Genomic DNA, 24471 nt, shown 5'->3' with positions numbered 1-24471 from the left:
TATATATATATATATACATATATACATTGATCATCATTTCAAAAAAGCCTCAAAGGGATGCTCATTACAAGGGTCACATCGGGAAGCTGCAGCCACTACAATGCTCTCAGGCAAAATATTTAATTTACATAAACAATAATTACAAAAATTTATTACAGGTTTAAAAAGAAAAATATATAACATTAGCAATGGTTACGATGATTGAAAAAGAAATGAACAGAAAAAAAAATAAGGAAAGAAAAACAGCATCTTTTTAAAAATTTCTTTTGTTTAACTGCCTTGAATGATGCAATAGTGGGAATGTGCGCGAACATGATTAACAACAAACGTTCAGTTATAAAATGCCCTACCAAATTGTTCTAAACAAGCTATAATCTTCAAGCATTTCTTTTGTCTCCCATGAGCACATCGCACACTATCCCACAAATATCACATAACATCCATCAATTACTAATAATTAATTTTTAGATACAATATTTTCCAGCATATCATCAAACTTTTTCTTTCAATTTAAATTTAACAAATTACTATATAATTTTTCAGCAAAGTCTTTATTTCATTAATAATTACATATGTCGCTTAAATAAATGCAAATCTCAGTAATATAAATTAAAGTACTTAAGCTAATTCAAAAATGTATATAACTTTTCAAGACTAGCAGTCCGAAGAGGTTAGGGCCAAATGAATTGGGCACAGCGTAGTAGCATTCAAAATTATAGAGAAAAACTTAGATATTTTCTTTTGCTATATGCTAATAATGTTTACAAATCATACATACGTATGTATATGTATAAATGTTTTGTTCATAAAAAATATGTACACAAAAAATAAACAAAGACACACATTTCACTGTGTTAAATTTAATCTTAGAGTGTTAATTTACATGAATATAGAATGACTTAGATAACCGCAAACATAACATATCCTCATAGTTGCTACAAATAACAAAAATACTTTTCATGGTAAAACACACTTCTTTACAAATCTATCTAAAACTGAACATACGCTGGCTGTGCCCGCCAAAGTATACAGTTAACTTTCGTGTTATATTGTTTTAAAATCGTTATATGCATATTTATAGAGAAAGAAGAGAGATGATAGAAACAGAAAATAACTAAAACATAACTCATTTTTGGATCACTATTCGGGAGCTCCCATTAGTAATTAATAATTCTATTTATATATATATATTTATATATATTTATATAACAAAATGTCTAACCTATATTAACTTAACTATATATATATATATATTGGGGGAAGGAGAAAGGTCTCTTGGGATACTTTTCACTATTTACAACTCATTCATGGAAGTTAAATTATTCAAAATATTTCTAAAACATTAACCGCTGACATGTTATGCCATTTTCCCATGTGCCACTCTCACGCAGAGCAACAAATAAGTTAAATATTGTTAAAAACAACGATTAAGGAACTTTTTATATATATATAATATATATATTATCATCAGTTATTATTATCATATTCTGTTTCGAAACACTATGAGCGTTTATCACACACTTTATCCACATCATCTTGTCCATAAGTGGTTATCACTGTAAATGACACATTTATTAAAAATCACATGAAAAAAAAATCTTTCTGTACATACACTACTAAAAGCTTTCCAGCCTTAAAGTTGCAGCCGTGGATATACAAAAACCACCACGATGGCGTAATCTTAAAAACTATACTTTGTCTCACCCTCTCGTCTATCTCAGCCTCACCATAATATTGGGTGTCGTAGAAAAATATTAAAAATAACAATAACAACATTTTAAAAACAAAGGGACACCCCCATAGAGTTAGAAATAAAGTTGTTCTTCAAGATCAAGTTTGTCATCGATGGACCCACAAGATAGGAGAGGGAGTGACCCATCGGTGGTTCGAGGCAGACGAACAACACTAACATTAATCACAGCACTTCATCTTGTTCATCTCGCCTTTCTTCCTCAGGTTTTCTTAAGGCACGGCCGCCATCTCTGTAAACAAACCAATAATAAAATTAGACAAAGGAAAAGTAAGCTAAATAATTATTATTAATGTCAACTGTAACCTTTATGTATAATCATCAACCATTATAACCTTTTATCAAATCAGTGTTGTTGTAACCTCTCATGTAATACAAAATAAATTCAGTTGAAGTTTTATTGTTCTAATTCAATCCTATAAATTTTGTTTTTAATTTATAATAATCTTATAGAATGATAAGGTCACCAATTTTTTTTACAATGAAAAATTTAATAAAAAGTAAAATGTATATAAATACAATTTTTATTAATTCAAACGAAAATACACTTATTATACTTACATCCCTTTTAATTATTTTATTAAATGACTATTTTTCCATTGATTGAATATTTTTCACAAGACGCATAATAGTTCGGCACATCTCTAAATACAGAGATTGACAGATTAGTTTTAAAATATTGAACAGGACACTTTTAAAAGAAAGGTCCCCCCCCCCTAAAGGACGATTGGCCACCCCAAGTATAAATAACTTAAAAATTTATTTCCTTTAATGCTACAAAACCAATTCTCTCTTTTCATGTTTTATACAAAAGAGTGAGCAAATTTTGGAACAAAAGCATAACAAATGAGTAAAAACATAGCACTGCACTCCTTTAATAGTGTCATACTTGGAAACTAGAGGCCTTAAGTTGGTTCTATATTTTAAAATTATATCGATTGAATACATTTAAAATTGTTTCAAATCCTGTTTGATGTTTAAAATCAGTTATGATTAATTAATAAAATAGTTATAAAAATAAACCCTCGCGAAAGTAAGCCTTGCTGGACACTCACACTTTAATCCTAATAAGGTAAATACCTTAAATATTTTTTTTTTACACCACAGACATAGCATATTACATTATATAGTAATGAAAGCGAACTCACACTTGACTATGAGGAACTACTAGCATTCATCCCAGCGAACATTCCCGGTGTGAATTGCTGCTGCTGCTGCAACTGCTGCTGTTGTTGCTGCTGTTGCTGTTGCTGCTGCTGCTGTTGGTTGTTGGATGCCCTTCCGTGTTTAGGAATCGGAGGCTGGAGGTATTCGTGCCTCGAGAGGGACATCACATCAATTCGGTCTTCTTTTCTATATGCTAAGCAACTTCGAATAAAACTCTGAAAACAAGTCAATTTTATAATTAGTAAATAACTTATATTTTCAAGAAAAAAATATTACTTTATGCCTTAATTATGATATCAGGGACAGTGGGGGAAGGGAAGAAAAGGATTCATTTCTATTATTTTTATTGTTATGATCTCTCCTTCAAGAGTCATGACTCCATTGCTATATATCAAGCAATTCGTTATTAATGAATATTTTAAAGGTAAGATAATTAATACCCATGGAGGGTGGGAGTGGCAAGTTTATATCTTATCTATACTATTATATCTAAGTAAATACTAATAGTGAATAGAGGAATAATTGAAAAATAAAATTTACTAATATTGAGCTAAACTGTAAAACTGGTCAAAATTGAAAACTAGCGGGTTATATCACAACTTATAAGATTTTTTTGGGGGGGGGATGGGTAGAAAGGGAATTCTTATGATTATATTTTATAATTATTTTATTTTATTTTGTTTTTATAATTATATTTTATAATTATTTGTTGTGTTACGGGGATACTTCCCCTCACTATAGTTCCATATATAGTCTAGGTAAAAGCAAATATTGTCATAGGTGACATTAAAATATTTCCCAAACTGCTCAGACGCCCATCAGTTTGAAGATAGTGAAACATAGACACAGCATGAACCTTTTATCCCTTTATCTATACCATTTTTATTACTCTTCTTTTACCTTCTATGAATTGATATGTTAGATATAAATATTACATCTTTAACTATATTAGGGGTATTCATGATCTATGTTAAAGCGTGTTAAATGGAAAAACTCGTGTTAAATCGAAAAAAATTGCCTTCTTTTGCCGTGGTAAAACGAAATAACATTTAACATGGCTGAGAGTCTATTACTTGGTCAGTTAAATCGAGAATGACGTCACACAATAGACCAGTTGAGATCGCCGCCATATTAGTTGTTGTGACTTTCAATACAGTTGTCAATTAGCTCATCTTCATTCTCTTCTTCACAAGTTTGAAGATCAATAAGACACTCATAAGCTAAACTTTCACACAAATTCCACTTTTCACTCACTCTAGGCATGTTTTAATTAATTACTTAAATCAAAACTGAAGTAAACAATAACATGAGGGTCTGGAAGGAAGGTTATAAACATAAAGGCTTATACAACAAGTTGCTGAGAAAATCCGCTAGGGACTCTTATGCATTTAACGTTTAACATGACTTCAAATAGGGCTGCTCACAATCCTATAGTTATAACATTTAATATGGTAAAACATATAACATTTAACACAACATCATGAATACCCCTATTATACATCTATACTATCACTCTTATTTCCATATCTTAGTCTTCAACCGGGGAAAATATTTTTCATTTTTTCTGCTTTGATAAATTATAAAATCCTTTCACAGTTCATTTTTTTTTTTTATATACATAATATAAGATACTTCAAAGGAAGCTATTTTGAGAATTAGGCATTTAAGCCCTGTCAGTCTAATTCAATGAGGAAAAGACTATGTTGAAACGAATGATGACCATTTACCTGAATGTTGTTATAATGAGTTTAATCAAAATTTTTATCAGTTTTAAAAAAACAACAAAAAAATCCAAGATATGGAGTGGGACTTACAGTTAGTTGATTTTGGTAAAAACATTGCCCCAACATCTGAAGCATGTTCCTACCTTACATACTTGATTTCAGTTTAGTACAGTTTTTCATTTACAATTTGTAATATAGAACAATAAAAGGTTAGAATAAGTAAGGAATTTTTAATACTTGGTTGCTCACTTAAACGATTATGACTAGATAAATGGTGAAATAAAGATTAAAAACAGCCAGCAAATGTATTAATTCTCTTAAGGAAGGTAATCATGGAAAGAGGACAGTAATTTATAAAAAACCTTCTTACCGATCCTCACCTATTCAAGCGAACCATGTACTCTCACCACAAATCATGAAACTTCAAGCTATGGTGATGCGTTATTTGTGGCGAACGGAGAGGAAAACAAGAAGGGACTGAATGCGAAATAAAACATTTTGGTCAAAGAGGGGCATGGACCAAGAGGAAGACATGGGAAGACACCATTAAGGAATTCTTTGACGAGAGAGGTTTGGAAAAGGAAGGGGGAAGACAGAATCTTGGATCAAGCTTTACCAAGGAGATTCTCACATTGCAATGTGACAAAAGAAGAGGAAATTAAATAATTATAATTGCAATTTTTCATTTTTGAGCTAGTCTGTTCACATACAAACACTTGGTCAGTCGGGTTCAGATCTTAAAACATGTAGTAATATCCTCTTTTTTTGATAAATAGTTATTATTTAGTTGAATAGTTTTAGTTGTTTTATTTTATGTATCAACGTTCATTATTGTTCATTTGTTTTATTAAACTAAAAAGCAAGCTAACCAATTTTGTTCAGTCAAATATGGAGTAAAACAAAATATCGTTCAAAGAAGTCAAGATGGCGGCACTATTCTGAAGTCGCTGCTAGAATCGCTGCTATGTTGAACATATTCAAATATTTTCAACTTTCAAAATAACTAATTTTCTTATCATTATTGTATTTACATTAAATCTAAGTAAAATTAATTAATTAATTATATAAGGAAAAATCTACATAAAGAAAATCATAGACAAAAACTCAAAACTGTTGAGCAACAATCAATGTTTACATTGATTATTGAAGGTTGGGAACGACACAAAGGAATAAAGACACTTGTTTGTTTGAATGGCAGAAGAGTGGACGTGTCCTGTTAGCAGGTGGTGCTTACCATCCTTTGTCTACTGTCGGTGATAGTATCTTAAGAAAGAAGATATCAAGAATCATCAGTCATCCAAGAAGATTATATAATTGGTTAGTTTTTCTCAATAAAGAATTTAAGTATATTTGTAAAAGCAGCAAACAATTGTTATAAGTCATTGTGCTCTGATTCCCTGGAAAACCCGTCCTGGGATTAGAGTCAATAATGTTTAATAATCTTTTTATTTTATTTATTGATACAACTGTACATAAAATACAACTAGTAAATTTGAAGTAAGATCATAATGGTATGATACAGGCATGTACAGAAACTACCCATTGGTAACATTCCAAGTTTAATAATTTAAAATAAAATTCTCAATATCAATTTAATATTTAATTTATTCACTTAAACCATGTAATCATCAAAGCTATATTTTAGGTCTGAGAATAATAAAGATAGTTAAATTCCATATATTTATTCTGATAAATCTTGAATATAACAATAAATTTCCATTGAAAACTCGGATTTGAAATTTTTTATGATCATAATTATTTCATATATGCGTAAGTGAAAATAAAATCTAACAAATAATTACTAATATTTGAAAAAAAACAAATGTAAAATTACCTTAGCCTCGTTACTGACTGTTGGTTTGTTAGCGAACTGAACCTCAGTAGCTTTAAGGATGGTGTTTTCTTCAAGTATTGTTGCTTGTGATTGGTTGTGACCAAATGGCTGAAAATAAAGAAACAAAAAGGAAATTAAAACCACAGGAAGGAAGGAACTTTGATATTATCGAAGAATCTATCGATAAGAGGACTGAAAATTTGTAAGATTTCTTTTACAAATTTTCAGTCCTCCTTTCTACATATTACAATGCATTTTGATTGAATATGTAGAAAGGAGGACTGAAAATTTGTAAGTGAATTGAATTTTTTTAATCCCTCCTCCATTTTTTTGGGGGGGGGAGGGAGGGGTGTTTAAGCATTAATGAAACAAATATGATTTTTTTTTTCAAAACATACTAGAGGTAATATATCACATAAACCTACCAGAGGACCAATGGCATCCTGATTATTTATGTAGTAATTAGATTCATAAGTATTACATAGACTTTATTAAAAAATTATAGTGTCAACAAATGTAGTAAATGTCAACAACTTGGAATAAAAATACAACATAGAAAAACATAAACAACTTCTTAAAAGCTTCATTAGAAAGCATACACTCATAAGTAACCATATAATATATAACAATCACAACCACGAAATAAGTTTTGATGATGTCAATATTTTGGCTAAAGAAAAAAATACAATAAAAAGAAAAATTATTTATAAAAAACAAAACAAGAAAAGACACTGAACATAAAAACAACCTCAAGTTCATTCCTGATATCTGGAAATCTATTATATAAAAATAATAATTAATCAAATTGCCTCCCCCTACTAAAAGACTTATTTAACTTTGAAATATTTACCTCCTTTTTTCTCTAAATATCTAAATCTTTGATTAAATAACATTTTTTTGTTATAAAAATTAAAATTTATTATTATGCTGATAATTTTAACATATTAAGTAAACAAATTATAATTTTAAAATACTGAGGTGTTGACTGAAGATGGTAATTTTCTCCACAAATTTTAAAATACACTTTAATTCATTAATTGTTTTCTCAATTTATCACCAGAAATGAAACAAACATATTGTAGATGTACAGTTTTTAAAACTAACAGTGAATTATATTATGCTCAAGAGAGGGGACATAGTACCCCCCGAAATGGTCAAGAAGAGAATAAATATACATATTAATACAATTCAAAACATTGTATTTTTATTCCAAATATATATATTTGACTCTTAGGGAAATATATATATTTTAATTTTTAAAAAGTGTATGTCATATAATAAAACAAATTAATATACTCAAGTTATAATATACTTTTTAGCCAAAATTAAATGCTTTATTAATAATAATCTACTAAAAAATAATAAAATATATATTTGAAACATCATTTGGACCAACACAGGTAGAAATAGTAATGTTCATATTGTTAATAAAACAGAACTATTGATTGATTGATTAAAATGTAAAAAATAACTAAGAAAAAAACTTCGTGAAGTAAATTGTTAAAAAATAATAATTTAAAAATATATAAAATGATAAATTACCTTCTTCCCATAAAGGCATTGATAAAATATGACTCCCACGCTCCAAACATCCACTTTAGATGAAATCTTTGGAGGGTTTTTTCCAACAACAAAACACTCTGGAGGAAGATACCTGAAAGACAAATAAAAAAATAAATTTACTATGGATATCCTATTCAAGATCAAACACTAAAAATAATGATCTATACAAATATATAGATTAATTAAATGTCATGGAACAAGTATAAGAATGAAAATAGAAATGCTATTTTCAGTGCTGACCTTAAACCCGATCATCTAGGGCTATCATTTAACAATTTAAAGGCAGAAGCCTGTATTAGGAATTTTTGAATAGGTTATTCTTAGAACAAATGTATTTATAGACACTTTTAATTTCATTTAAGATACATAATTCCTTATTTGAACACCTAATTACTTGTTAGCTTTTATTTTATTTTAGTAGAATAATAAAAGTAACTCAATGAGTAGACAGTGATTAAGTACAAAAAACAAACATGGCAGTACAGAGAGAACAAAAAAACAAAAGAGAGTATTTAAGGTTACACAGTGTTGCCAAGTACACATTAAATTAATTAATTTTTATTTTAATTAACATATTTTAATCACTCGAGAATAAAATATAACAAATTTCACTGTTAGCTAATATTATACTCGGTTATTGAAATCTCCTCCATTATTTGTTTTGATTTAAATAGGGATTTTATTGTCATACATTCTGTTTTTTAAGATTTTTTTAATAGTATAATTGTCAACTTATATCCAAAACTGAAATACCTAAGAGTCAGGGGCAACAATAATAATATTATGAATCTGCTCAAAGTTTAAAAAACACGTGATTTAGTTCAAAATCAATTAAATAAAAAATTGTTTCTTTATTTTATTCTACATGTAATTGACATGGTTTTATTTAGTTTTTGATACTTCAATGCAAAGAATAGTGATTTGTCAGTGGATAAGGGATATCTCTTAAATACACTTAATAAAACACTGTGGTACAAAACGTTAAGATTTCAGAGGTATTTCTGAATAATAACTTCTAGCTTGCTGTCCTCCCCATCACTACTAACTACCAGTGCCTTTCGACTCGATTTCAAATTTAAATCAAAATAGTAATTTAGTTACAAATATTATCAAACATAGCAAGCCTAAATTATTCTTTTTTCCAAAAAGAGGTTTGGACTTTTTTTTTTTTGTAAATAATAAAATTACATCATGGCATATAAGAAAAATCAAAATTAAACATTAATTTTAATCAGAAAAAAACAATTTGAAGTGAAATATTCAACATCACTTCGCTATATGTATTAATTGAAGTACCTTGCACAAATACAGACTATAAAATAAATAGTACTTGCAATTATATTTATAAGTATACGTACCAATAGGTTCCAGCACCCTGAGAGGTCAAATCCATTCCATGGTCTGGATTATAATTTTCTTCGTCCATAACTTTACTCAAACCAAAGTCTGTGATTTTTATTTCACCACACACATTGCCTTCAGTCAGTAAAATATTTCCTGTCGATCAATAACTCACATTAAAATAATGTTCATAAAAGGCTATAGATCAAAAAAATAATAACTAGTACAGTAGTCAGCACGAAATAAGGTGGGTCTGAGAAACTGTGGTGTTGCCAACTCTCACTCTATTACCTAACACTTTGACGACTCAAACCAAATATTATAATGCCTGCATTAATCTTAAATAAAACTTAATATCAATTAAATTTATACAAAAATCAGTAATAATATTAATTTTACTATGAAATAGGAGTACTAGGCAACAAGGGATCATTGATACAGTTCAGGCTATTAACTATTGGTAGTTTAAAGGTTGAACTGATCCAGACTTAACCGTGTTGGAACTAAATGTGGAAACATAGTAAAAATACCCTTCTACCTTTTTTCATGCAGTCTACTAAAATAAGTGGAGATGGTCGGGGGAGAGGGGGGGGGGAGAAAGGGGCGGCCAGCATAAAAACACAAATAAACAAAAAATTATTTATTCATGTGGACGTTTCGACCTTATTTCAGGTCTTCATTAGGGAGCTTCAGCAATGATTCTGGATAAACTGAAGTGAGTTTAGCCAGAATCTCTGCCGTCTTCCAATAACCATCTGCCTACTATGAACTACAAAAGTTAAAAGAAATTTTTAGACACTGTTATAAAGAAAATAAGTAGGACAAACCTGGTTTTAAATCGTAGTGAATTACAGGAGGTTTAATTTCATTTAAATACTTTAAGGCTGATACTACTTGCATTACAATAGATCTCGCTTCTCTCTCAGCTATTGTCTTGTGCTAAAAAAAAAAAAAATCATACATTTATTAAATATTGGTAATATAATATAACATAAATTGTTTTAGCAATATTTATCATTGAGACAATATATACCTGCTTAAGATAAAAGTCTAAATCGTGTCCATCACAGTATTCTAAAACTGTACAAAACGAATTGGCATCTATTTCAAAAACATCGTATAATTTTACTACTCTTGGATGATCCAATGCCTTATGAATGTTATATTCCCGCAAAGCATGCCTAGAATCATTATAAAATAGTTTAAGTTAAGAGTATATATTACTAGGAAATAATTATTAAAAAGAGAAATGAGACAATAAATATATTCACTTTATATAATTAGCTTTTTTATCTTCTTTCCAGTCTTTATTAAGCTGATGAACTTTGCATGCAACGTACCTCTGCTCTTTAAGATCAAAAGCCTAAAAACAAAGAAAATGTTAAAAGAGACATTATGATAAATAATTTATTTTGGATTACATTACCAAACATGATAATAATCCAATCGTGTTTCTGAAAATAGATGCTTAAATTGTGAAGTAAAACAGAAAAATATGATTTATAAGAACATTGTATATTATATGCGATTTAATCTCTAAAAGAAATTGAGTGTTGTTATTAAATTAACAATAACGCTGCTTTGCTTGAATAATGACACAACTAAAAAAAAAGAACTAATTTTTCAAATTTTTTGTTTTACATGTTCCAAAGATAGTGTAGTTTCACAAAAGGGAGTGACACATCTTCACTTTTTATAATTCCCCCAAAAGAACAGATCAGCTGGTATTAAACTGTACTAAATCTTTCTTGAACAAAGGCATAAATTTAGTTGTTTCATTATGTTCAAGAGGTTTTCCGATTAGTTTTCTTGAATAGTGACATATTTTTGACCTGAACTTCAGGAGTTTTTGATTGAGATTGAAATCAACAGGCGTAACTTGATACATATGGCAGATAGAAAGTGCAGCTCGAAGTTTTGAGTTCAGATTTATAGAAAACAAAGTAAAGCCAGTAAGTTATGGAATCTCTATAATTTCCTACAGTACTAATTGTGCTACCACCAAAAAAAAAATTTTTGATAAACCTATAACAGGATGCAACATATAAATTTCACATTTATTTGTACAATTATAAAAACTCATATTCAGAGAAAAAATTTAAAGATGTGAAGTCTAATGTTACTACAGCTTTGCATGGTAAGACAATTATGAAACTAAGACGTGCCTACTCAAAAAGTCATCCTCCGGCCCAAAGAAAAACATAAGAGAATAAATAACAAGCATATCCTAAAATTTTACTATTCATTTTATAATAGCTTAAAAATTATATATATATTTTTTTTTACTTAAATTATTAAAGATCTTTTTCACTTTGTTTTTTTATTGTAATTTCAGTGTTCTTTTACTGATTTTTCTTTAAATAATACATAATTTACAATACAACAATATATATATATTTAAATTGGTAAATCTTGAAAAATGGATAAAGTACTGGCATAATACATTCATGTAGTAAATTTAGTTCAAAAGAGACACAAACATCTAATACACAAACAATTAGAATAATAGAATAAAGTTTAACAAGAATATTTGAAAAAATGTATACTTTAAATATTAACACACTTCTGTCAAATTAGTATTATGTAAGATGTGCCACTATTATAGAAAAGCAGTGATATAATGAAATGTTGGTCAGACTTACCTTATGCACTTCGGAAAAGCCACCTTTTCCAAGGAGCATTAGAAGGAGGTACCTCTCATTAAGGACAGGGTGGCTGTTGAAACGAGATTGGTCCTCATTGTGAATCCTCTTCAGTTCTCGGATGTGAAGGTTCCTTTCTCGTTCCAACTTTTCCATCTCTAGCTGAAGGTCGGCATCTTCTTTCTTTAGGGCAGACTGCCTCAACTTGAGAATTTCGTCAGCTTCATAGTACTCTTGCGTCGACATCGTCGGAACGGGATCCGGCTTGAGAAAGCCGTCAGTCCCGTTGTGGAGGCCACCACTACCACCGCCCGCTCCTCCTCCTCCACTACCTCCACTGTTGTTACCGCTAGAGGAGCCGGCTCGCTTTCGACCAGTTTCGGAATTACTGGGCCGTCTTTTTGTTAATAATTTTTTTTGTTTATCAATTTCTTCTCGTTCATTTGAGATTTCCTCCTGCCTCCTAAATGAAAAATATTTGAGTTAAATTAATTCTGAATAGTGTTCAAACTTATGGAAAAAAAAATTCTCTATTCTGAGACAAAGTAACTGTGATAAGATGAGAATTAAATAAATAGAAAATAAAACACAAGTAAATAAAATATGTGCAATGGGGAAGAATGAAAAATTCTTTTTTCAACACCAAAACTTTAGCAGAAGTTCAACCTTTAATTCTCAAAAAATATACATTTAACACTTTTAACAACAAAAAATATTTTAAACTTAAATGAGGACAGTTAAAAAGTTGAGCTATTTGAATAAATTGATGCGTGACATGCGAAGGCTGTACGTGTTGTTTTTGAGCTAGGCAGTACATACGAAACTTGGTTATTTAGATCAGGGAACCTTAAAACATGAATTTCTATTGAAAATTAAAAGTGACGTGCTAAATTTCACTATATATCATATATAGGTAATTAAAAGTAGAAAGATTTAAACAGATTGAAGGGACAAAAAATGGCAGGGTCTAATATGATGTGTGTATTTTCGATAAATTCGAGGACTAACATTTGTTACGGCAACTATGATGAATTAAAAAATAATTTTGTCAGTACACTTAATCCGACCAGTTTCACATTTCAAGCTCTTAATAAGTTTACCTGGAAAGTTCCTGGAAGGCGTATCCATCAGTCCAATTCTCCTGAAAGGTTGCTCCAACCCTTTGCGTTACAAACTGTCCTAGCCTCAACCTGTTCTGCATACACCTCTGCCTAGCTTCTTTCTTTTCTATATTAGACTTCTCTTTGAGCAGTTTCTTAACAACGTCTATACACTTATTTGTATGAGCTTTATGCTGTTCCATAGCTTTCGCCTGAGCAGCTAACTGATGCCTCAGTTCTTCAGTTGCCTGAATGAGCAATATAAAAAGTAAACAATAATAAAAAATAAAACAAACGATTTCAATTAAACTATTTTAAATATTAAATACAAATCCTGAATTGACTTTTATTTTTTTAAATAAAGATAAGTTGGAAACTTACCCTATTAAGTTCGTCTATCTTATTGTTCCGCATTTCAAGATCGGATGATGCTTGGGTTTCAAATTCTTGAATCCTTTGGCATGTGAGGTCAGTCTATACAAGAAAAAATCTTATGAAATAAATCATTAATAAGATTTGTAAAATAAAATTGAATACTAACGATGTATATATACCTGAACTTGTTTGGACAACATGGTAACATGCAATTTTGATGGTGGGTGCATGAGAGTGGTACAGGAGTAGTCTGAGGATGCTTGACCAGGTGCAAGCAGAGAAGCCTGCGGAGATGGTGGAAACTGAAAAAAAAATTTTTATTTTAAGTATGTTTTAAAATTTATTATTTTTAATATTGAAAAATTAATCGAACTATTATAAAACTCTAGAGTTTGTATGAATAAGCATATTTCATGAACTAATAGATCAATTTGAAGAATCCCTTATTTTAAACAAGTTGTTAGTTGAGGAAGGCTTTAGACTATATACCATCATGCTTCATAGACCAATAGGAACAGAACAGTAACCATACAATTAAAAAACCATAATCGTTACCATGGAAATGCTTATGAAGCTGAAATTTATAATTTCATGCAGTAGATGTGTAATAAGGCTGTGTTTGAAAAAATTAACTGAAATCACTTTCTATCAAACTAAGTTTTTATTTTACCACAAAAATTTCAAATGTTATTCAGTTAATCTGTTTGTTACTCTAGGTCATTTGATCATCATGAAGATCAAGGAGGAATGTCAACCCAAATTTAATTGGGGAAAGGACACAGCTAATACACTTCATAAAACATAGATAAGCTTAGATAAATATCAATATCGATAAGTTTAAATATCGACAATTATGTTTGGAGTTACTGAGCCTTACATTCATAACTGAGAGTCAATATGACTGATATATAACTTATTCATTTGGTATCATCTTTGAAAAAAGTGAAATTTAATATTTATGAATTCATTAGTAGGTACCTCATCCAATTTCTCTTTTTCTTAGTTCGAATAAACCATTTATAGTGTATTTTAGGACTGATTCATTTTAGAAACAAAATAGAAACTCATTCTGTTTATTTGGACAAAACTTCTTTTATATAGAATCTTAATCAAAATATTTTATGTTACTTGCATAAATCTAGACAACTTATAGAATGATTCTCAAATGATGTGGAATTTTCAGCTCCCAATTTTCAATACAAAGCTCAACTCCAAAAAAAGTTTATATGTTTTAAGATTAGCTCCTACCTGAAAACCACTTTCAATCCAAACATAAAAACAAAATCTACAAATAAAATTAGAATTCAAAAATTTCACATGTATCATCATAGCCAAAATCAAGACATAACAATTAGGCTAGAAAATCATTTAATATTAGATTACTGTCTAATCATTAATTAAGCAGGGGCTCATTCCATAAAGATAACAATAATTGATAATAATAAAATAAAATAAAAAAAATATTTCAACAATAGGTCATTAGCTCTATCAAGCCACAACAATGGTAATTCAAAATGTACTATTTGCAATTTATCTTTTTTGTCTGGCTTTTGTGAAAGGTGAAAGAGTGACACCAATATTACATTTAGAACTTCAAGGTTACATTTCAGAATTTTGGAAGGGATTAAAAATTTTCTATTTTTATTGAGATTTTTTCATCCACAACAGTAGTTTATTTTTTCTCAGAAATATTTTGAAATATTGCATAGCCTGTTGTAATAAGATAAAAAAGTAACTGGAATAATCTTTGTACACTTTCAAAACCTGAATGCTAACAAATTTTTTATTTATAAAAGCTCATTAAAAGTCTGAAAAATTGAACTAGTAAGTATTTAAATATGGGAGCACTGGTAGCCTCAGGGTAAGGCACGTGGCTACTAACTCAAAGGACCCGAGTTCGAATCCGGCTGGGCAGAAAATTGTTTTCTGTTAGACTATAGCTGTGAGTCAACTCCTGTGGGTTCTGAAGCCCTTCTGGGGTCCACCCAGGCTCTTAAATTGGGTAAAAATCTGGCGGTCGAGCGTGATTCTGACCATATCACCTCCTTGCACAACCGTTGGTCTAGTAACAATACTTCCTTACAAAGTACTGAGCCCCTGACACTTCATGGGTTGTAGCGGTACAGATTAAGTATTTGAATATAAAAACTATCGCAGTGGGACAGCCATGGCAATGAGAATAAATGTGCTTAGGGGAAGTAGAACATTGCAATATAATTAATCTATGGTGTCTATCAGAAGGTTTTGTTGAGGCCAAATTATAATCAAAATGAATCAATAGTCATTTTACTGAAATGACCTAATTAATAAGCATTAATGTTTTTAACTCCAATAAGAAAAGACTAACCATGGGATAGGAAGGTTGCTGGGCTTGGGCCGGCGAGGGACTCTTGGCTCCCGTGTGCCTGATAGGGCTGGTACCAGGGGGATGTTTGGTGAAGTAGTCGAGCTTCTTGTCGGCCATAATGGTCGCCCTTGCCTTTCCTCCACCGCTGCCATCGTCATTTTTCCTCTTTCGTTTCCGCTCAGTACCTGTCCTAGGACCACCACCTCCCTTCTCAGGGGTAATGTTTTCTGCCTCCTTATCACTGTGGGATGAACCTGTAACATACAATTACATACAATGTTTAGAAGAAAAAATATATATATCAAATAGACAGGTAAAAATACTGTATAAGAGACTACTACAATACAGACTTAACCAAGCACACAAGATACAGATTCTGTAATGTCAATGCTTACATGTAAGGTCGAGGGATATTACCATTACCTCTAACATACGTCATGTACCAATCCTCCTATTTAACTACCTTTTACATCACCAATCCAATCCAATATTATAATATTGTAGATAATTTGTAACTATCTTTTTATTTTGTTTTGTATGTATCTAAATTGGTTAGTTTTTTAATTCTTTTTTTTTCTCTCTATCTAAAATTATTTATATGTAATTTTAATATAAGTTTTAATTAAGTGTGTTTTTGGCTAATATAAGTTATTGTAATATTACAATTACCATATAATTGTTCTAAAGGGACCTAGTCCCAGACTGATAAACTATTATTCATTCCATTAAATAAGTTGGTAGACAATTTTAAAAACCTTTCAGATGATCACACAAATTAAGGAAATAAAGCAATTAAATAAAGGATTCCACAAATCTTCATTGTTATGGAAGGTGTCCCTTAATTAAGATCGATTATGGAGAAAAAATAAAACAAACTTCAAGATGTAAGCAACACTGATCTTTACAGATATAAATATAGAATTAAAAAAACAAAATAAATAATTATATTAGACACTCACAAAGAAATAGCATTCATTCTTGATTATTTTAGATATATATTTTTTGATTCTGAGAGAAAAATAAAAATGTTTTCAAAATTAGTACAAATTAGACACAATTAAAATAATTTCATAATAGATCACTTGAGCTCTGAAAAGAAGGGAAAAAATATTTATTACAACAGAAGAAACACGAAAAGCCTAGGATTACATTTTATTAAACCATTATGAAAAAGAGTCGTACTGAAGTGAAAATGTCATTGGGGCTCCTTTAATTTTGAAATATAAAGAAACTTTCAGATGAAATACTCATTCGGTTGAGAAAAAAGAAATTTGGAATGGAAGATCATTCCAGCATTAGTATTGATTATAAAAAAGTATAGCATGGAAGGAAAGATAGGATGAAATTAATATAAGATCTAAAGGACAAATGAAGTGAATATTTGATAAAAGATCAACATATAATGAACATAATTATTAACCATTTAAAACTATCAATCTAAACTAAGGTGACAAAAGTCAATGAAATATCCCAATTGTTGGCTAATAGCAAAAAAAAAAAAAAAAATGATAAGGATGATTAAACTAAAACCAAACAAATCAAGTGTAACCCTTTGTATAATTTCCACTTATTCTTTTGTAACTAATCATAAATAATAATATATAGTGATTAATAATAGTCATATCTTGAGATAAGTTCTATATATCAGAAAATATTTGATGATGAGATGTCAATTAGGGCTCATTTTGAAACTTTGTAAAAATACAAATAAAGTAGTTTATAACAATCCTCACTGGAAGAGTAGCAGTTTCCATGATATTCGCCAAAATACATGCTTATTTTCATTGACTGAAAAAAAAAATCCCACAAAGAGTGGTAAACTTTTTACTAAATAAGTTTTTAATATTTAAAAAAAAAATTAATAGACATTAATTAACACTAACTTCTAGGCAGAACTAAATTTTATGTATTTTTTACTAGACTAATGTCAGAATTTTAAAATGTTTCTGCATCTTATAAAACATTTGATCTATTTCGGTCATTATCATTACTTTAACCACGCTCCCTAGATATAATATAACTAAGGGCAAATTCACCCAAACAAACCATTCATAATGATCAGCCAAAAAATTATTGTCATAAAAACACTGCAGAAGTTCAAAATTGTATACAAATAAGTTACAGTAAAAAGTTGTAAGCGATTTAAAAATACCATTGAAGGTTTCCTTAAAATTAGAGACAAAAATAAGTTTTGGATTTTATTATTAAGGAACATTAAAATTATTCTAGTACATAAAAATATGAACAAAACAAAATGAATTAAATTTATTGTACCTAAATTTTCAAAAGATACTCGAAATAATTAATAAATGTAGGTTTAGATTAAAAAAGTTCACAATACATTTCTTTTCCTTTTTTTTTTTTCTTGCTGGTTGGTAGTTCAAATGAAAATTGATTATAATCAAAATAAAACATTATTTGAGGCATTCCATTCCAAAACCATTCAAGACCATTTTCAATTTTCATTATTAATGAATTTAATTATTATTATTAATTAAATTATTATTCCAGTACATAAAAAAGTGACAAAATGGAAAAAAAAATATTGTATCTAAATTTTCAAAAACATAAATCGATAAAAGGAGGTCTAGATTTGAGCAGATAAAATATATTTCTATTTTTTTTATTAATGAGGTGAAGATAGTTGACCATAGATTGCTGATTGGAGAAATTATATATTTTTTTTATTATTTTTTCTTTGTCTTTGTTTGTTGATGAAACAAAGAATGAAAATTAATTCAGATAAAAATTAAGTTATAATGACCTAAGACTAACTAAAAATTCACCAAGGTGGCCCTGATAAAGACCTGAAATACAATAGAAACGTCGGCACAGATAAATACATTTTTTCTATTTGTGTATATTTATTGACCACACCCCTGTCCATCTTCTCCTCAGAAAATTAATTCTGTTTGTTTATAAATTTCAAAACATTATTTGAATGATTCCATTTCAAATCTATTCAAGTCTATTTACAATTTTTTTTATAATTTATTAATTAAATAATTATTCTAGTACATAAAAATGTGAAAAAACGAACCTGAAAACAAATATATGATACCTAAATTAAAAAAAAAACATAAATAATCGATAAAAGGAGGTCTGTCTAGATTTTAGCAGTTCAAGTGTATTTGTTTTGTTCTCCTTGTTTGTTGGTGAAACAAGGAACAGTTTGTTTATAAAGTTCAAAGGAATTTTTTTAATTTCGGGATATATAGAACCAAAACTGGTAAATCAAAGAATTTTTTTTTTCTGATCCCTCTAAAGCAGAAAAACATTAAATTAATAGGTTGCATTACATATGGTTACATAATTCAAATTGAATATTACCTTTTTCTACCAATGGTACTTTAAGGTATACAGTGAAATACCTTCTTGGTTTGATGTGTCCGTTCCATATGAATTCTACTATAAAATATCTGGAGGTGAGGGGCCTCCTCGTGTTGATTGAGTGGAGAAGAGAAAAATAAAACAGTTAAAATTTAAAGGCAAAAGATAATGTTAAATAATAAGAAAAACAGTCATAAGTCGATAAAAGTAATCTAAGAAATGAAAATTGACTTGAGTGGTTTTGGAAAGCCAAATGTCATGTGTACAATTGTCTACATTACTATAAATGTAAAAAGTATAATTATTAAATTGGAGTGTCTGAATATTATTACCAATTTTAAGTATTAATAAATTCTTGCAGATCTGTAACTCGTTATGATGAATTCTTTGAGATAGAAAAAAAATAGGTGTCACTAAAAAAGTCTTTAGACGAAGGCAGGGGTTGGCAACCTCTGGTGTTGATAAAATCTATTTGTATTAAATGGGCAGTTCAGATTGTCGGCTTAGTTAAATGTAAAAGTATTCCTAATGGAATTATTATTTTTTATCTGATACCTCTAAAACAGAAAAAAGATTAAATTAGTAGGTTGCATTAAGTGTGGCGTTATATAATTCGTATTGGTTACTACTTTTTTCATTGGTACTAGAAGGTGTACACTGAGATACTTATCTGGTGTTCTAGTGTGTCCGTTCCATGTGAATTATAAAAAAATTGGAAGTGAGGGGCCTCCTCAATGGAATTTTTAGAAGTTTCTTTTCAGTCTTTTATGATTATTCTCTATTACGTTTTTTTTTTTTAATAACTTTAATCGAATAACGTTAAGAAGAAATGATTAAAAAAAATTTGTCTTTATTATTTAAATCTATATATTATTGACTTGAAATAAGATTAATGAATTGACTATTAAGAGATAAGCTAATATTGACAATTTTATCGAAAACTGGCCTAACCTCATATCAGCTGTCTGATTATCTAACGCTCTCTTCCGACAACCGTTTGAACTATTGCCCTGACACAACAGTTTTCATAAAGGGATAACTGTCAAGCCCCATTTACATGCAACAGATATTTGTCGTCTAAATATCACAAGAAAGTATAGCTATACCTGTTTACATGCTAATAGCAAACGTAACCCTACAACAATTCGACTTGATGAAGATTATAGGTTATAACCAACTCCATTGGTTTCGTGAAGATTAGTTGAATTGTCTTTAAGTTAGTTCTATTTTTTTACCAGATTTTTGCTTATTACATAGTATTATTTACCACTATAAACTAAATAGATATAATAAGCAATTGATTCAATCATTAATCATCCAATGTATAAATAACTAAATATATTAATTTATATCAAACTTTCAATTGTATTAAATTAATCTACCAAGATTCATAAATTTAAGCATTGCGAAGCATTCTGCTAGTAAGTTATAAACTCATAAAAGTTGATGACTTATTTAAAATACAAGTTGTAAGTTTATAAAGTACGACAGTTTACTATCAAGAAGCCTACACGTGCGCAAATAGTTTCTAGTAACCAACAAGCAAATTCTAAAAAGCATGACTGGGCTTCAGTCTTCGGGTTGAGGTTGGGTTTCCCAGGTTGTCTGATTATCTTGTCTGTGTAGGTCACTGCTCCTTTAACTGTCGGCAACTAGGAGTGTTATTTCATGAAACGTTTTTTGATATAATCCTCTATTGACTCCATTTGTAATTCGCGATGCAATTGGCTATTTCTTATGAACCAAGGAGCATTAACTGCGATTCTTAGGACTTTATTTTGAAATTATTGTAGTTTTTTCCTTTTCGTGAGGGATGCCGCTCCCTAGACTTCACAACCGTACATCAGCAGTGGCCTGAGGATTGTTTTAAATATAAGAACAGTTGTTTCTGGTTTTAGTTTGGAATTTCTGTTTAGGATAGGATATAGCATTGCAAACCTTGCATAAGTATATAAGATTTTTTCCAAATTTTAGACTTCCTTGAAAAATTGGAAAACTTTCCTTTTAAAAAGCGATTACCCATTTATCAGCGAAACATTAAAAACAGATACTATTTTCCTTGGGATAATGTAAGATATCTAATTTCAACTGTTTCTATAGTATCCATATTAAGACTGGAGAACCAGAGTTGAAAAATAAATTAAACACGAATTTTAAATTCACAAACAATTTATTGAACGTCCATTGATAATTAACATTATTAAAATTATTAATGGGATGGATGGGCTTGATGTTCACTACACTACTTCTCAAATCTCGGAATAAAATTGGATGTGGCGTCCCTCATTTCTTGTTCAACGTTAATTATCGAGCGACAAATACTTTTTATTACTTCGACTGTCTAAAACCCAGCTTCGAACAAATGGATGTAGCAAATGGAATTAATATTCGAAGAGCTTTACCACTAAGCGGTGGAAATTCCTTTTTTTACTAATATCCAAAAATCAGAAAGTTCCATGCTACCAAATTTTAACTTGAAACTATTATCGCAAGACAAGTCAATAAGAGATTCTTCTTCTAAAGAAGGAAATTCTGATGGAGCCTTGGCTCTAAATGGGTCTTGAATCCATGTAAATTTATCATTATCTGCTGTAAAGTATTTTTCGAACTTTTTTATAAGCTCTGATAAGTGATCAACAAAAATGGATTTCATATTGCAAGACAAATTAATTTCATTGGAGGTTACAAACTGGTGCAACAAGGAACAACAATCACTGATACACTCTTCATTAATTTTTAATTTCCATAGCTGTAATTTTTTTTTAATTGAATATTTCGCGACGCCCCGGGAAGCCACGGCACACTTTGGGAATCAATGGTGTAGACGATGCTAAAATCTGCATTATGGTTGAAATATGTTCCGATTATGATAGTCAAAGATTTATCATAAATCATATAGATTGAACTGTGGACATTGTAAATACAAAGAACGTTCTAACAAATTTTATTAAATAACAAAATAATTAAAAACACAACTTTGTTGTTTTATTTTGAGTGCTTCTATCATACTCATAAAAAAATAAATAATAAAATAAGCCTTTTGAAGAAAATTTCAAAAATTATACAAACACTTCAAATATCAGTATTAAATTATATTGAGAATACGTTGTTAACACACAATATAAATAGCGATTGAATAATGAAAACTGGAGCAAGCAATACATAAAACAAAAACTCTCACGATAGAAAAATGACAAACATGTTATAAATACAAGGTAATACGTTTGGTATTATGATTAATTCCCCGTTCCAATAATCCACTAGCGTAAGCCAACCAAGTTACAACCTTCATTGGACCCCTCACCTAACCTTATAATACCAAAAGGCAATCCAAGATATCCTTAACACCCAGCTATACATATAGCATACCTCCTATATCTACGTACCAAATATCCACTAAAATCATTACAGGAGGGTATGGAAAAAAAAATGGTATTATGCTTAATAAATGTAATAAGGACCGACAGTTTACTATCAAGTAGCCTACATCCTGTCAAGCATGCATATATAGTTGATAGTACCACCAACTAAGAAGTATATCCTTAAAGTAAGTCATTACTATCATGACAATAAATTTCACAGTGTACACGATGGTAGAACCTGCATCAGCTTTGCTACTATCGCAGACACTAAATTGTCAAAGAATGTCATATATTGAGGTGTAGATAGTTGACCGTAGATTACTCATTGGAGAAGTTAGTCGGAGGGTGCGGTCAGCAAAGAACAACATAAATAAACAAATCAATATTTATTTTATGCCAAAGGCATAAAATGGTATGATTAATAAAATGATATTTTATATAAAAGGCATAAAATAAATATTGTTTTGTTTATTTATGTTGTTCTTTGCTGACCGCACCCCCCGACCAACTTCTCCAATCAATGTCATATTGTTGGTTGACAAATAATGGCTGAAATACGTTCCGATTATAATCCTCAAAGATTTATAATAAATGATGAATCATAGATTAAATAAGAACCACTATAAATACAAAGAACATTTTGCTAACGAAATTCTAACGAATTTTACTAAACTACACAATTTTGATGTTTTATTTTGATAATTACGAACATACTTATTTTTAAAAAAAAAAAAGGGCTTTATAAAAAATTTCAAAAATTCTACAGTTAAATTTAGTCATTCTCAAAAGATTAGTATTAAATTATATTAAGACGGTGATAACCAACAATATAAATTTTATAATTGCTGATTGAATGATAAAAATAGAAGCAAATAAAATATAAAACAAAAATACTTATCTTAAACGAATTATAAGTTTATATGTTTGGTGTTATGATTAATAAATCACTAGTGTCGTGACAGTAAATTTCATAGGCTACATGATGGAAGTAGTTGCGATAGCTATCACCGTGGAACCTACATTTTAAATTATCAAAGAATAAACATCATAGGTTGACTAATGTCAGTGACAAATTTTCGGTCGTAAAATATTAAAACAACTGAACAAATGAAAACTTTTATAGTTTTAAAATGTTTGCTAATAACAATGTAATAACCTTCGACCATGACTCACTTACAATTAGTTAATATCGAACACCAGTCCTTTAAGATAACAAGTTTCCGAAACGTTCTTTAAATAATTTATTGAATCAGAAAAAAAATAAAGCAGTTTAAGCTAAACAATTAAATTAAAATATTATACAACAGAGGGCCTGAAATCATAGTTGAAACACGTCTCGATTACGATTCACAAAAACGATTGCTTATCATCTTTCCTCAAGATATTATATTCTAGAATCTGAAGAGGGCGCCTCAAATTATTTCTATAGAATAATTATTCTAAGGCTGTAGTTAATGAAAAACATTTTCTTATATAAGCGTGACCTTTTAAATTATAGGTCAATCCCAAATGGCGAACAAGGATGGCAGCAGGGCTAAACTATATCAATAAATAATACATGATATATAATACATAATATATAATACATATGGTATATATTTACCGGTGCTGAGGTTGGAGTCCTGGTTGTGAGCCTGCTGCTGCTGCTGCTGCTGGCTTATGATTATCCCACTTTGAGGAGCCATGATCTGGGAACCAGCTGACATCTGCCAACAGACAATCACCAATGAGTCAATACAACAAGAACCAAGAAGCATTCTTATCTCCTCTAAAGGAAGGGGAGATAAGCACATTTATTATATCAATTACGTAGGCACACGCATTCATACCAACTTTCACGTCAAAACGCCAATTTTATAGAATAAACAAGAAAGAAACACAACATTTTTTTTATATCTTATAAATAAATAAAATAATGAAAAGATTTACTATAAAC

General features: G+C 29.6%; 1 protein-coding gene across 12 annotated transcripts in view; it reads right to left on the bottom strand.

The window, feature by feature from the left end:
* Positions 1–104: 104 nt before the first annotated feature.
* Positions 105–24471, bottom strand: part of Tlk (Tousled-like kinase) — a 277166-nt gene continuing 252799 nt past the window's right edge. For all 12 annotated transcript variants that reach the window (XM_067046796.1, XM_067046794.1, XM_067046795.1 and 9 more), the window contains 14 exons: positions 24139–24241; positions 15844–16097; positions 13676–13798; positions 13503–13595; positions 13122–13369; positions 12022–12484; positions 10651–10742; positions 10413–10560; positions 10207–10318; positions 9397–9535; positions 8018–8129; positions 6476–6583; positions 2899–3132; positions 105–1982 (listed from right to left, as the gene is read on the bottom strand). In XM_067046796.1, the coding sequence (XP_066902897.1) occupies positions 2905–3132; positions 6476–6583; positions 8018–8129; positions 9397–9535; positions 10207–10318; positions 10413–10560; positions 10651–10742; positions 12022–12484; positions 13122–13369; positions 13503–13595; positions 13676–13798; positions 15844–16097; positions 24139–24241 (2223 nt within the window). In that variant the 3' untranslated portion in view covers positions 105–1982; positions 2899–2904. The remainder of the gene's footprint in view (positions 1983–2898; positions 3133–6475; positions 6584–8017; positions 8130–9396; positions 9536–10206; positions 10319–10412; positions 10561–10650; positions 10743–12021; positions 12485–13121; positions 13370–13502; positions 13596–13675; positions 13799–15843; positions 16098–24138; positions 24242–24471) is intronic.

This window comes from Halyomorpha halys, unplaced genomic scaffold (assembly GCF_000696795.3).
Source record: "Halyomorpha halys isolate HHAL.00 unplaced genomic scaffold, Hhal_1.1 Scaffold78.1, whole genome shotgun sequence".
Taxonomy (NCBI): Eukaryota; Metazoa; Arthropoda; class Insecta; order Hemiptera; family Pentatomidae; genus Halyomorpha; species Halyomorpha halys.
The sequence above is the reverse complement of the archived record's forward strand: the minus strand, read 5'-3'. Positions and strand labels throughout refer to the sequence as shown.